General features: G+C 42.5%; 1 protein-coding gene across 3 annotated transcripts in view; it reads right to left on the bottom strand.

The window, feature by feature from the left end:
* Nucleotides 1-16,135, bottom strand: part of LOC138975332 (uncharacterized) — a 60,080-nt gene that overhangs the window by 26,548 nt on the left and 17,397 nt on the right. For all 3 annotated transcript variants that reach the window (XM_070347990.1, XM_070347991.1, XM_070347989.1), the window contains exons 14-22: nt 13,312-13,439; nt 12,245-12,522; nt 11,881-12,025; nt 9,235-9,391; nt 8,557-8,922; nt 6,739-6,894; nt 6,189-6,392; nt 4,539-4,701; nt 3,234-3,733 (exon numbers count right to left, since the gene is read on the bottom strand). In XM_070347990.1, the coding sequence (XP_070204091.1) occupies nt 3,234-3,733; nt 4,539-4,701; nt 6,189-6,392; nt 6,739-6,894; nt 8,557-8,922; nt 9,235-9,391; nt 11,881-12,025; nt 12,245-12,522; nt 13,312-13,439 (2,097 nt within the window). The remainder of the gene's footprint in view (nt 1-3,233; nt 3,734-4,538; nt 4,702-6,188; nt 6,393-6,738; nt 6,895-8,556; nt 8,923-9,234; nt 9,392-11,880; nt 12,026-12,244; nt 12,523-13,311; nt 13,440-16,135) is intronic.

The raw sequence follows: 16,135 nt of genomic DNA, 5'->3' as shown, positions 1-16,135 counted from the left end.
CTAAACCATAAACTTACCCTTTTCTTGGGTAATAAACAACATTGTAATTCAATCAAGTTTGGGTTTTAATGAAACAGATCCTGTGATTGGTCAGAATGCCCCAACTCATTAAAAATTACCAGTCATTAATTGTCGATAACCACTCGCTAAAAAATCCATTAACAACCTGCTGGCGAGGCGCATTGATACAACCTCAACTAGTCTCGGTTAGCTTTGAGGGTCATTTTACAAGTAGGAAATATGAAGGCCAACGAAATACCGAGACCATAAGGTATGCGAAGTGATGATGCATGAAATCTTCCGGACTACGTCAATCAATTCCAAAGATCGCTTTTGTGATGAAAAGAATTTGTTTTAGAGTTTGCTGTCCAGAAACCCGTCAAAAAATAAGTGAAAATGTGTGTGAAAGAAAACAAAACAGGAGCAGAGTGATACGATAGGAATACAGGGACTTGACCCTTGCAGGTAGGTGGACTGAAAGTAATGTGTGAACAGAACAGAACCAATTCTGTCTGTTTACAACCGCATGAAAGCAGGAAAGAGATCGTCGTCAGATTGAATTACAATAACATTAACATGCTTCCATTTGAAACTTCTCGGTCTTCATCGGGGATTGACGCCCTCCCAAAGTCTAATTGAAGCCCTCCGTCGCTTCGCTCCGTCGGGCTTCGATTAGCTTTTGTCGGGCGTCAATCCCCGATGAAGACCTCGAAGTTTCAAATGGAATAAGAATAAGAATAAGAATAAGAATACTTTATTATCTCATAGAGAAATTCAGGCGTGGTACATAACAATAATACAAACAGGAAACACGAAAAATGACATGTTAATGTGTAATTGCAAACATTAAACTTTTCTCGGAAAACAAATATAATCTTTAAAGGTGGTCGTCTACATTTTTGCTTTTTTTCAATCATCATATGGTTAGATTTCGATACAAAATTATGTCAAATGATGAATGAACCATGGGGGAAAAAGTTATAGAAAAAAAAAATATGTAAAAAAAGATTTTATTTTTGGGTAGCGTGACTCACGCTTCCAATATTTTGTTTTCTGTTTGCTGAGAACATGTGCTTTGCCTAAAAATACTGACCAATCAAATTCATGTCACTATGCTTATAGCCACGCCCAAACAAGTGCAGCAACAGTATGACACTGGAGCGCTGTCCACGCTTTTTTTAAAACGCACGAAATGCACGGGATTTGAGAGGAGTTTTGCGCTTGGCATTTTCCAAATAAGGATATCCTACTATGAGTACTACGCTGGAATACTACAATGAATTTTCAAACGGCTACACTGGCTTCGTCTTTCCTGATCAAAAGGGGGTGTATTGTTGATATTTGTAGATAATAGACTCTGCATTTTAATGGTCAAATGGCGATTTCGGTATAAAAATGTAGACAAGGACCTTTAAGGTGAATGCAACTCTGAATCTAAAATCCAAGCAGCAAATGGTGCCCATTCTGGCAGCACATCAACAAACCATGTCCTTAATTGGTACAGTAGAACTCCCCCTTAGCGACCCCCCTGTTTACGACCACCCCCTTTTTACGACCGATTTTGCTACCACAGATGCATTCTACTATATAATGAACCCCCAGTCAACGACTCACCCCAAAACGCGACTTACGACCGAGCTTTTGGGGGTGAATTACGACTTTCGCGCATTTGTAGTCGAGCAGACGAAAACAATACATGGCGGCTCTTGCTCCTCGAACTATCGCGAGACGAAAAAAAACTAAATCTCGCGCACGATAGAATCCGCGGCGACTTCCTTAGGAGTCGGGAAGACGCAAATCCTGAGTATCGTCAGGGATAATAACCCAAAACGCGACTTACGACCGAGCTTTTTGGGATGATTTACGACTTTTGCGCATATTTCGAGCAGACGAAAACACAACATGGCGGCTCTCGCTCCTCCAACTATCGCGAGAAGAAATAAAAACGAAATCTCGCGCGCGCGAGATCCTGATACATCCGGTTTTTTTCTGCACGCTCTCTTGTCACGACAACTGTCTTGCTGACAAACGAAGATTCGCGGGAAAGAAAAAGAAAAGCGCCGACTTTTGAGTAGAGAGCTAATAAAGTAATCGCTAATCGAGCGAAGTGGCAATCCGCGGCGACTTCCTTGGGAGTCGGGAATACGAAAATCCTGTGTGTCGTCAAGGATAATGACTCGGTGTTATCTAGATGGTGAGAAGGATAGCGAAGCGAAAGTACGCAAAGAGAGGAGCCTGTACGAAGACCTCAACGATCGTGGTCAAGTTTAGCGATGCAAGGCGACGAATCATTCATATGAGTGGAAAGATGATTCGGGAGAAAAGTCGTTATGCTTTCTATCGAGTTAGGACATTCGGATTTTACTGGTTGCGCGGCCACAATGTCAAAAGTGCTTCACTCATCGGGGAGCGAGCATTACGCCATGAGTAAATTTTCTTTGAAATTTGAGTTCAAGTTGTTCTGCTGTAATGTGTTTGGGTGTGTGTGTGTGTGTTTTGATATGACAGTAAACTGCAACTGTGTGTTTGTGTGTAAACATGACAGTACATACACTGCAACCAAATTCATGACCGACCAGCCAAAACCTCAAACCCCCCCTTTTAAGACCCCCCCTTTTTACGACCTAATTTTCAAGGTTTTTCCAAAGTCGTAAACAGGGGGGTTCTACTGTACGAAACAGCTGCCACTGAGGAAGTTACCTCCATTGACATTTTGTTTTGCCAGGTAAATCGACCCCTAATTTTATTTATTTATTTATATGGGAGATTTATATAGCGCTTGACGTTCTCTAAGCGCTTTACATATTCATTTCTGCCATGTGAGATGGAATTTTTTACACAATATATCATGCATTCACATCGGCCAGTAAATCTCAAGCCATTACGGCGAATATTTACTTTTCACGGCCTATTATTCCAAGTCACACGGGTATTTGGTGAACATTTTTTTTATCTATGCCCATACAATTTTGCCAGGAAAGACCCTTTTGTCAATCGTGGGATCTTTAACGTGCACACCCCAAGGTAGTGTACACGAAGGGACCTCGGTTTTTCGTCTCATCCGAAAGACTAGCACTTGAACCCACAACCTGGGCTAGGAAAGGGGGAAGAAAATTGCTTACGCCCCGACCCAGGGTCGAACTCGCAACCTCTCGCTTCCGAGGCAAGTGCACTTTACCACTCGGCCACCCAGTCCCTTCCTTAAAGCTAGATGGTACGACAGCGAGACGCACCTGAATGTTGGTCAGGTTGAAGTTCTTCAGGTAGGAGATGATGGCTCGCGACTGCTTATCGTCAGCGGGAACGGAGCGCAGGAGGTAGGAGTACTTGTCAGCATCCTGAAGCTGCAGCCCCGTGGCGCCGTATGTCACCTGCGGCATGCCGATCGCGTTGAGAACATCAGCCACGCGGATGGTGGAGGGGGTGTCGAAGGGGCCAACGTAGGCCAGGATCTCGCGGCGGTTGATCCGACGGCCGGTGATGCTGTGCGTCAGGTTGATGTTGCCGCTGTGGATGTTGGCCACCAGGTTGGCCGCGCGGGTGGGGCTCTTGCAGACGTCAATGCCGATGCCGCCCACTTTCACATTCGGCAGCCGGCCCTGGAAGATGCCGCTCTTTTTGTTGATGTATTCGAGGGCGTAGTTGAAGGCCTCTAGCAGCTGAAGCCCTCGCTCCTCGTTGATGCTACCGCAGGTGTAAGGGCTGCGTCCCTCATTGTGAACGTCAAACAGACCTGCACAAAAGCCATTTTTTCAATTCAATGCTTCTTATTCTGTGCTTATGAACATCAATCACAATTGTCAGGATGAAAGTGACTCTTTGGTTTTGTGAACGTCAAACAGACCTGCACAATAGTCAGGATGAAAGTGACTCTTTGGTTTTGTGAACGTCAACCAGACCTGCACATTTGTCAGGATGAAAGTGAATCTTTGGTTTCGCTGTCGTCAAACTGACCCGAGCGATTGAGAGAATGAAAGTAATTTGTTCATATAAATACTGCTTGTTCTCTACATGTGAATGTCAAACAGACGTGCACAATTGTCAGGATGAAAGTGAATCTTTGGTTTTGCTGACATCAAACAGACCCATAAAACTGAGAGGATGAAAGTCATTTGTACATTTCAATGCTTCTTATTCTCTGCATGTGAATATCAAACAGACATGCACAATTGTGAGGATGAACAGTCTTTTGTTTATTTCAAAGATTCCTATTCTCTGCATATGAACTTCAAACAGACCTGGAGCATTTTGAGGATGAAAGTCGCTTGTTATTTTTTATTAGTTCCACATTTAGCTCGCATGATGCTGACTGTATTTAAAACACCTACTTCCCTTTGTTATAAGACTCGCAGAAGGAAAACAATTCACTCGAGTCCACACATAATTGTGTTCAATGTTTTGTAAACTGATATCACCTTATGAATAAGCAATTTAACATTTGCCTGAGACAGACAAAGAGTGCAGAAAAAAAGAAAACAAAAACACACATTTCACAGACACAGAAAGCAAAAACTCAATGAAAGACAAAGATGACTTACCCACTATGAAGACATCACCATCAACAAGGGAGAAGTCAATGAAGTCGGAATCGAAGAGTTTGCACACCTGACACTCATCAGCGCACCCTGATATCACACTGTTGTAGGGTGTCGCATCGAACGCAGTCGGGGTGATGTCGCCATTGGTCGACACTGTGCCAACCTGTATTCAAAGAAGAAAAGTCCAGGAGTAAGTTAAGGCCAAAAAAAAAAATAGGTCTGTTTACGGTAACCCGACCGACCCTAGTTTTTTCGCGCGACCCTAGACTTTTTTTTTGGCATTTGGGAAAAAAAAAAAAAAAAATCTTGTTTTTTTTGCAAAATAACGTAAAAATATGGTTTTTGGGGAAAAAAAAAAAAAAAAAAAAAAAAAAAACAATCCCGACCTACCGACCTTATTTTTTTGGCCTATGTTACCGTAAACAGACCTATTTTTTTTTTTGGCCTAACACGTATGTTCTGTGGAGACGATGAGTGCTGACCTGGACCCTGTTTTATGAAACACTCCTGTATTGCAGGAAAGTTGCATCACTGTATCCACTGCCTTGACCTGCTCTCTGTCTACCATTTACGTTTGTTTAGCAGATATGAATAATGCTGAAGTCACTGCATATTTCACGATTCACTCTCCTTCATCTAGCTGAAGGTTAACCAAGAAGACCACTGTAGTTCCCAGACTCAGAGGAAAACAGGTCAGTTGGACCTGGATTGAAAGTATGTCGTCGGTGCAATCGCGGGACCTCGATACTGACTCTTGGCGCCAAGTCACTCGCAAGGTCCCACGATTTCACCGACGATGTATAGGTCCAAATCTCCTGGCTACAAAAAGCACTGTTCAGTTGCGTACTACATGTCAAAACTACTGGAAGGTCGACCGTCCAAAACTCAGAACAAGGCATCAGATACAAAAAATTGTGTCAATTACCCCAGATTGAGGCCTGAAAACAACACTGGATGACTGTTTTTCTACCCTTCTTTTTACTCTGAATACTTAAATACCATAAAACGGGCTGTATTGGCTCCTCCCCTCCCCTCCCCCACCCCCCCACATCTGCACATATTTTACCTCCCTGTGAAAGACAGTCAGTAAAAGAGCACAAGTCCGAACCCTCTGTTGGCCCCACATTTGATCACACACACACTGCCCCTCCTCCAACACACTCCACCCCCTGCACTACTTACCACTTTGACGTCATTCTCCTTCACGTGCTGCATGAGTCCGAACCCTCTGTTGGCCTCACATTTGATCACACACACACTGCCCCTCCTCCAACACACTCCACCCCCTGCACTACTTACCACTTTGACGTCATTCTCCTTCACGTGCTGCATGAGTCCGAACCCTCTGTTGGCCTCACATTTGATCACACACACACTGCCCCTCCTCCAACACACTCCACCCCCTGCACTACTTACCACTTTGACGTCATTCTCCTTCACGTGCTGCATGAGTCCGAACCCTCTGTTGGCCTCACATTTGATCACACACACACTGCCCCTCCTCCAACACACTCCACCCCCTGCACTACTTACCACTTTGACGTCATTCTCCTTCACGTGCTGCATGAGTCCGAACCCTCAGTTGGCCTCACATTTGATCACACACACACTGCCCCTCCTCCAACACACTCCACCCCCTGCACTACTTACCACTTTGACGTCATTCTCCTTCACGTGCTGCATGAGTTCGAACCCTCTGTTGGCCTCTCGCTCGACAAAGTCAAAGAGAACAGAAGTCACATCGGTGAAATTCTCGTTGTCCATCCTGGTCATCAGAAGTTGCAGTGTGTCAGAGTCGGTCAAAAAGCGACTGCACACACCTGTGTACCCTGCCCCACACTTCTCCGTCAGGACCTGGGCGGGGTCAAAATAATTGAGTGTTATGAGAGACAGTATATTTCTGTTGCTAAGCAATAAGACAGAGAAGTAAGCAACAACAACAAAAAGTCTAAAGATAGAATGAGAAATGCACACATGTACTCGCAGTTGTTTTTTGTATGTGCATGCGTACTTACACAGCACACCAACATCCCCACATCACACATGCACAAACACACAATCCTCCACACAATCTCACATGCTATTCACACACACACACACACACATTAACATCAACACATGCCCCCTCCTCCCCTCACACAAAGATCCCCAGCACTCCCCCCCCCCCCCCATTCCCCACACCTCACAACGCACAGCTTACCTGTTTGACGCCAACAGCCAAGGCGTGGACAGCGTTGATGGTGGTGAGAGCGTACATGTGCTGGTAGAGGTCCTGGGATTGTTCCAGCTTCATGGTGGTGTCGCTGCAGGGGTTCTTGTACACCTGGTTTCCCCCAAGGTCGCATTTGAACAGCGCCTGCAATGTACAGCCAACATCTCGCTTACGCTGTTTCACAATTGCCTGCTTTCTGCGTGCTAGTAAAGGCACTATGACATATCTTCTTACTGATTTTACACTCGAATACAGATTTCTGAGAAGACACAGCTGATATCGTGAGGATAAATGTCTGATAAATCTTATTTTTTTTACAGACATTTTGTCTCTGCTCTACAAAAGGCATGGGGCAAGACAAGGAAAATGAATAAAAACAAGGGCGGGGATGTAGCTCAGTCGGTAGCGCGCTGGATTTGTATCCAGTTGGCCGCTGTCAGCGTGAGTTCGTCCCCACGTTCGGCGAAAGATTTATTTCTCAGAGTCAACTTTGTGTGCAGACTCTCCTCGGTGTCCGAACACCCCCGTGTGTACACACAAGCACAAGACCAAGTGCGCACGAAAAAGATCCTGTAATCCATGTCAGAGTTCGGTGGGTTATAGAAACACGAAAATACCCAGCATGCTTCCTCCGAAAGCGGCGTATGGCTGCCTAAATGGCGGGGTAAAAACGGTCATACACGTAAAATTCCACTCGTGCAAAACACGAGTGTACGTGGGAGTTTCAGCCCACGAACGCAGAAGAAGAAGAAGAAGAAGAATAAAAACAAAAACATAAAGAAAATCTTGAATACTCAGTGATTTTCAACACCTCAGTTCACTTCTATAATACAGAAAAGCGGCATTTCCATGCAATTGCAAAACTTCAAACCCTCAACCAAACTGGTAATATGTACTTCAGCAACCCAAGAACAGAGAACTTTTATTTCTACATGAAACTACAAAACCTCAACTAACCTGGTACATGTAATACCTTGGCAACCCCATAACAGAGAACTTTCATTTTTACATGAAACTGCAAACCCTCAACCAACCTGTTAATACATCAGCAAACCACATAACAAACAAGTTGCATTTCCACATGAAACTAGCTATCCTCAACCAAAATGGTAACACTTCCACAACCCCATAACAGAGAACTTTCATTTCTACATGAAACTACAAACCCTCAACCAACCTAATAATACTACAAATCCTAACCAACCTGATCTTCACACAGTAATTTGATTAACTTTTGTTTCAATATGGTGCATTTTTGATCAGGTATTTGAATGTTTGAATGTTTTGCCTGTGTTAGTATGCTTGCAGCTTGTATTGATGTAGTGTTTCGTTGTTCACTTGTGTGCTGAATGCTGCTGCACATGCTTTTTCGCTTCGCTTTGTATGTATATGTATGTTTTTTCATTGTAAAGCGCTTAGAGAACGTCAAGCGCTCTATAAATCTCCCATATTATTACACCCCCGGTATAGGGGTGTGTATAGGATTCGGTCGATGTGTTTGTTTGTTTGTGTGTTTGTGTTCGCATATAGATCTCAAGAATGAACGGACCGATCGTCACCAAACTTGGTGAACAGGTTCTATACATTCCTGAGACGGTCCTTACAAAAATTGGGACCAGTCAAACACACGGTTAGGGAGTTATTGGTGGATTAAGATTCTACAAGGACTTATAGAGGGACATATTAATGGTCAAAGGGAAATAACCTTCTCAGTTGGTGGCAGTGAGAATGGTAAGGACGGGGGTGTTTTTCCTACCTCGGAGGAATTTCTTGTTTCTACATGAAATCAGCAAACCTTCAACCAACCTGGTAATACTCTGGCAACCACGGGTTAGTGCTGGTGGAGAGAGTGAGGTTCCTCAAGTACGTGACAAAACTGCCCACGTCGGAACTGGCCAGTCGGAAGCTGAGAGAGTTGGAGGCCGTGACGATGTTGGGGAAGACTTTGGTCAGCCCCATGCGGTCGAGATGCCAGTAGCGGTTGGAGATGAAGATGAGCGTGGGGTCGGGGTTGAGCGTCTCCTTGTACTGCAGCATCTCTGGGACGTAGCGATCGGGGTCAGCGAAGACGGCCACAACCTGTGTGGTGGAGGCCAGCACAGAGTCCATGATCATGTTCACTGCGCCGTCCGTTTCAAACTCGTAGTCCGCGATCACACAGATACCAAGATCCTTGGGAGAGAGAAAAAGAAGATAAAATTAACATGAGTTTTGGAGACAATGTATTACAGTGGTACATGCAATGTGAGGTCCCTCCAATGAGAGGACACCTCTATGAATAAGACAGGCAGACACCTGTGTGTGGAATCTTGCCCATGAAAAGATCCGCGCAAACTTTTTTTAGTTTTTTTGTTTAAGTTTTGAGATAATAGCACTGATAAGCATTCATAATAAATCACACCTCAGCCAACAGTGTGAAGCAAACGAATAAAGTGGATTTGAACAAGTTATTATGACTATTTCATCATCAAAGTGTTTCATTACCTTGAGGTACTCTCTGAACCTATCTCTGGTCTCCCTGCTGCCTGCATCGGGCGCGTTGAGTGTGATGACGTACTTCCAGCCCCGGGCGTTGATGAAGTTGGCCATGGCCTTGGCAATCACAGTGTCCGAGGGGATGGTGCGGAAAAACGTCGAGTATCTGACACACACCACGACAGGGAGACATGAACAAGTCTCAAAGTTACACTGACTCAAAGATAGCAATTACATTGTGGGGATGCATTGACTCACCTGCTTTGAATTTTTAAATATTTTATTTTTTTATTTTTTTATATACATGTACTAACAAAATGACATACATTCATTTGACAATCGTGTCGGTAACAATAACCACATCTGGACGTAGAAAATACAAACAGGAAAAATACAACACACTCTACGTAAAAACTAGGGAAAGAAACTTTGAAATTTTAGCCCTGGAGTTCCAAAAAAAATCTGATTTCTCAACCAAAAATAAGAAAATATTTGTGAAAATTCTAAAACACCAAAAAATAAAATTTGATTCACTTCATAGTCCATACTTCAAATTTAAGGTGTATACTTACATGACTTACTGTTTACAGACCGAGTTAATTTAAGACACTCAACTAACATTTAGCCCTTTCCAAGCCTCAAAACATCCAGTATCAGTTTTGAAATGGGGTTCTGGACATACGTCACCCACAATTTAATTTCTCATTTGGAGATAATCAAGTTGTATTGCATTGTATTGTATTGTATTGAATTGTATTGGTGTTGGTATTGTATTGTATTGCATTGTATTTGTATTGTTATTTGTGTTGTGTTGTGTTGTGTTGTGCTGTGCTGTGCTGTGCTGTGTTGTGTTGTGTTGTGTTGTGTTGTGTTGGTGTTTGTATTGTATTGTATTGTATTGTATTGTATTATATCCCATGACCTCCCTTCTTTGTCTCTGTTACTTCAGTATGGGTATATATGTTGTATTTTTATAGCTCAATAAATACATCATGGACTCAAAAAAATATATGATAGTGCAGATTCCGATTTGGGCGAAGAACTACTTTGCTCCCGACCTTTGACCTCGCGCCGAACAATGTGACACATTTGTATGAAGTTCCAAAATCGTATTGCACGGCTCAGAAAACCATATCAGTTGCACGCAAAAATGAATCTCAGAACTGATCTGATGTATGAGATGCAATAAGCAAACGTTTCTTTCATTATGAAAGCAATACAGGTGGGAAAAAACGAACATTCAACTTACAAGATAACCAGATGCTAGCGAACCAAAACAAAAACACGAGTACCCTCCCCTTGCTTCGTTAGCAGACGACTTTTGAGAATCTGTCAGACCGTCCTTACCTGGCACGGTTGGGCTTCGCTATCATCAGCTGTTTCACGTGTTTTGCGAGCAAGTCTACTCTTTTGCCTGGCTCTGCAGTAAGTCCACATTGGCGATGAAGGTATCTAAGAACTTAACATGTGTGTATTTTTCCGTAATCCAGTCATATTCTTTCAAAATGCAATCAAGCGGCGGTGACAGACTTGGGTCCTGTTTTCCTCGCACCCATACCAGTTCAGGTTCATGCAAACACACTCGCAAAACATGTAGATACATTTCAAATAGGGAGCAAATGGTTAAATCTACATATGTGTTCCCTAAAATTTGCTTCTCTGTCAATAAGACTAATTGTATAATAATGCGTTCGAAAAAAACAACGTGGAATCGATTCTGAATCGAGTCGAGTAAGCCAAATGGGGGCCAAACCGGTTTCCCCGTTCCGCCGACCTGAAACGCAAAAGAATTGTGCGCTTCAACTAAATGGATTTCTATACGACTTCATTACTTTCTTGCAACTTATGAACCTTTACTTAAAGCTTTTAAACGGTCTGAAAGTAGTGTTACCGCGTACTTATAGATGCACTCATTCGTTTTATTTTTTCAGCGACGGTCACTTAGTTTAAGGTTGCAAAAAGGCCAAGTCTCGCTGAAAACACTGTTTCACGCTCCACAGATCGCAACAGTGCCGCTAGTAGTCTACACTTTGTGTTTGATGGTAGAATGGGATATACAGATTACAACACTCGTGGTTTTTTATATGGCTTGTATTTCAGTCAAGACCCAGCGGGAATATCAATCGAGAGCCACTCGCCAAAGGCTCGTGTCTCCCGATGATATTCATCCGCTGGGTCTTGACTGAAATACAAGCCATATAAAAAACCACTCGTGTTGTAACCTATACGTATACCAACCGGCGCAGGGGCGTGGTGGTAAGAATCAGCCTCCTAATCGGGAGGTCGTGAGTTTATATCCCGGCCACTGCCGCCTGGTGGGTTAAGAGTGGAGATTTTTCCGATCTCCTAGGTCAACTTATGTGCAGACCTGCTAGTGACTTAACCCCCTTCGTGTGTACATGCAAGCACAAGACCAAGTGCGCACGGAAAAGATCCTGTAATCCATGTCAGAGTTCGGTGGGTTATAGAAACACGAAAATATCCAGCATGCCTCCCCCGAAATCGGCATATGCTGCCTGAATGGCCGTGTAAAAACGCTCATACACGTAAAAATCCACTCGTGCCCAAAACATGAGTGAACATGGGAGTCTCAGCCCATGAACGAAGAAGAAGAAGAAGTATTGTATACCAGCCATGCAAGCTTCAAAGACTCACTTCACTTTGTCCAGAAGTTGGGGAGCAGTTGCGCCAGGGCTGACGAGCGGCATGCCGATCATCTTCAACATGTCAGCCGCCTCCATGGTCGACTCGCTGTCGTAAGTCAGCCATGACAGCAGCTTCGAGATGTCCATGTGTTTACCTGAGGCAAAAAATATTGTTGAGTACGCTGCTCTGTCGTACGCTAGATGCATAATACAGAATAAAGAATATCTCTCCGCACAGTGTTTTTCATCAATATGCCTTGAAACACACACACACACACACACACACACATACACATGCACACACACGCACACACACAGAGGCAACAACAAACACGCACACACACACACACACTCAAGCAACAACAAAAACTTACCAGCATTGTCCATGATGGGAAAAGCCCTTCCCATCACGCCGTTGATGATGGCGGAAGATCGCGCAGGACTTGTACAGCCATCAAATGCCAGGCCGCCCAATCGGACGCCGGTCAGGTTCACACCAGATCCTCCACCGTTAACAAAGTCAAGAGCGTACTTGAAAGCTTCAGTGTACTGAACTCCATTCCTGTCGCGCAGCATGCCACAGTTGTACATCGACGTTCCTTTGTAGTGAATATCAAACACCGCTGGGATGATCAGGTCGCCGTCCAAGTACCTGGATGATCACAGGTAAGCGATGAGATTCAGAATCATGTTATGAAATTCATGCTTGTTTTTATTTCATTGTTCATATACACACAAACATGTGCATGTTTCAACCCACCAATTTGAACAACTGTTTTTCTCTTTGCATGGCAGTAGTAAATAAGCGTCTTTCACTGGATCACAACAATTATGTTCAAGCCCTTCACCTTACAGTATTATTCGTCTAAAACCAAAACTCATTCAAAAATAAATCTGAAATTGACAGACTGCTAAAACTTTAAAATCAAGAGAAGAAAAACAAACCAAGATAGGCTGAGAGTTCCTTTGAATTGTATTTTAACAAATGTTCATCTTAACAAATGTGTATTTTTTTAACAGATGTTTCATCCATTGATATATCTCTTATTTTGGGTAAAAGTGAATCTATCACCAGCACATCTAAGAAACAAAATACGGGAAACAAAACCAAACAAACAACCAACAAAACAACAACAAAAACTGAAAAACTACACATCAAAATGACTGCATGGGTGGGACTGAAAAATGTCATGAATCCTGAAGAATTCTAAGGGGGGAGGGGGGTCCCCAGACGCTGAAGGATTCGTATAATTAACAACCCAAAAAACGTCACCACAGACATTACGAATCCGGATTTCCGGAATATACCGGAAGAATCCCACCCATGTGACTGTGAGTGAGATGAACAAAGTTGAAGAAGAAAAGAAATCTGTACTGACCAATACAAGGACAGCACACACCAAAACTAAGTCAAATAAACAAGAAGGGAACAGGAACCTACCAGTACTTCTGGTAGGCAAACATGTAGAGACACTCGACGCAAGGCCTCGGGCAGGTAGGAGTGACAGTGTTTGCCAGCGCGTTCGTCTGCAGGGAAATGCTGTTGGTTGAAGATGTCACTGTGCCAATCTGTATGAAAACGTTTCGTTACATTCCAGTCACATGACACAACCATGCCAAATACCAACCAGTCAGTCAAATGTGTTGCTCACATTTCAATCACATGACACAAACATGCTAAATATCAACCAGTCACATTTCAATCACATGACACAAACATGCTAAATATCAACCAGTCAGTCAAATGTTTTGCTCACATTCCAGTCACATGACAAAAACATGCTAAATATCAACCAGTCAGTCAAATGTTTTGCTCACATTTCAATCACATCAAAAAAACATACTGAATAACAACCAGTCAGTCACATGTTTTGCTCACATTCCAGTCACATGACACAAACACGCTAAATATCAACCAGTCAGTCAAATGTTTTGCTCATATGCCAATCACATCAACCAAACATTCTGAATAACAATTGATTATCAAGAATTTATCAAGTTATTCGAACGTTTAATTTATGACAAAACAAAACATTGACAAGAACTTCAACCCAATTGTCAAGTGGACAGACAAATAAACACTTATGGTACAGATAACAAACTTAGCTTCGAAAGCATTGCTGAAGCTCAGTCTCTTGCAAATGTTTGGGTTACACTCAAGCCACATCACACAAACAAGTTCAACAAGTCGCGTAAGGCGAAAATACAACATTTAGTCAAGTAGCTGTCGAACTCACAGAATGAAACTAAACGCAATGCAACGCAGCAAGACCGTATACTCGTAGCATCGTCAGTCCACCGCTCACGGCAAAGGCAGTGAAATTGACAAGAAGAGCGGGGTAGTAGTTGCGCTGAGAACGATAGCACGCTTTTCTGTACCTCTCTTCGTTTTAACTTTCTGAGCGTGTTTTTAATCCAAACATATCATATCTATATGTTTTTGGAATCAGGAACCGACAAGGAATAAGATGAAAGTGTTTTTAAATTGATTTCGACAATTTAATTTTGATAATAATTTTTATATATTTAATTTTCAGAGCTTGTTTTTAATCCAAATATAACATATTTATATGTTTTTGGAATCAGCAAATGATGGAGAATAAGATGAACGTAAATTTGGATCGTTTTATAAAAGAAATATTGTTTTTACAATTTTCAGATTTTTAATGACCAAAGTCATTAATTAATTTTTAAGCCACCACGCTGAAATGCAATACCGAAGTCCGGGCTTCGTCGAACAATACTTGACCAAAATTTCAACCAATTTGGTTGAAAAATGAGGGCGTGACAGTGCCGCCTCAACTTTCACGAAAAGCCGGATATGACGTCATCAAAGATATTTATCAAAAAAATGAAAAAAACGTCTGGGGATTTCATACCCAGGAACTCTCATGTCAAATTTCATAAAGATCGGTCCAGTAGTTTGGTCTGAATCGCTCTACACGCACGCACACACACACACACACACACACACACATACACACACACATACACCACGACCCTCGTCTCGATTCCCCCCTCGATGTTAAAACATTTAGTCATAACTTGACTAAATGTAATAAAAAACCAGACAGTCCAAAGTTTGACTCACATACCAGTCACTATACAGTGGACCCCCCCTTTTAAGACTTCCTCCCTTTTAAGACCCTGTTTCCTGAAACCTTCTGTTCATATCCTCTGTAAAATGACCCCCATTTTTACATTTAGTCAAGTTTTGACTAAATGTTTTAACGTAGAGGGGGGAATCGAGACGAGGGTCGTGGTGTATGTGCGTGTGTGTGTGTGTGTGTCTGTGTGTGTGTGTGTGTGTCTGTGTGTGTGTGTAGAGCGATTCAGACTAAACTACTGGACCGATCTTTATGAAATTTGACATGAGAGTTCCTGGGTATGAAATCCCCGAACGTTTTTTTCATTTTTTTGATAAATGTCTTTGATGACGTCATATCCGGCTTTTCGTGAAAGTTGAGGCGGCACTGTCACGCCCTCATTTTTCAACCAAATTGGTTCAAATTTTGGTCAAGTAATCTTCGACGAAGCCCGGGGTTCGGTATTGCATTTCAGCTTGGTGGCTTAAAAATTAATTAATGACTTTGGTCATTAAAAATCGGAAAATTGTAAAAAAAAATAAAAATTTATAAAACGATCCAAATTTACGTTTATCTTATTCTCCATCATTTGCTGATTCCAAAAACATATAAATATGTTATATTCGGATTAAAAACAAGCTCTGAAAATTAAATATATAAAAATTATTATCAAAATTAAATTGTCCAAATCAATTTAAAAATACTTTCATCTTATTCCTTGTCGGTTCCTCATTCCAAAAACATATAGATATGATATGTTTGGATTAAAAACACGCTCAGAAAGTTAAAACAAAGAGAGGTACAGAAAAGCGTGCTATCCTTCTTAGCGCAACTACTACCCCGCTCTTCTTGTCAATTTCACTGCCTTTGCCATGAGCGGTGGCCTGACGATGCTACGAGTAAAATGGCATTGCGTTCAGTTTCATTCTGTGAGTTCGACAGCTACTTGACTAAATATTGTATTTTCGCCTTACGCGACTTGTTTTTCTTCTTCTTCTTCTGCGTTCGTGGGCTGAAACTCCCATGTACACTCGTGTTTTTTGCACGAGTGGAATTTTACGTGTATGACCGTTTTTTACCCCGCCATTTAGGCAGCCATACGCCGTTTTCGGAGGAAGCATGCTGGGTATTTTCGTGTTTCTATAACCCACCGAACTCTGACATGGATTACATGATCTT

Source organism: Littorina saxatilis, linkage group LG9 (assembly GCF_037325665.1).
Source record: "Littorina saxatilis isolate snail1 linkage group LG9, US_GU_Lsax_2.0, whole genome shotgun sequence".
NCBI lineage: Eukaryota > Metazoa > Mollusca > Gastropoda > Littorinimorpha > Littorinidae > Littorina > Littorina saxatilis.
The sequence above is the reverse complement of the archived record's forward strand: the minus strand, read 5'-3'. Positions and strand labels throughout refer to the sequence as shown.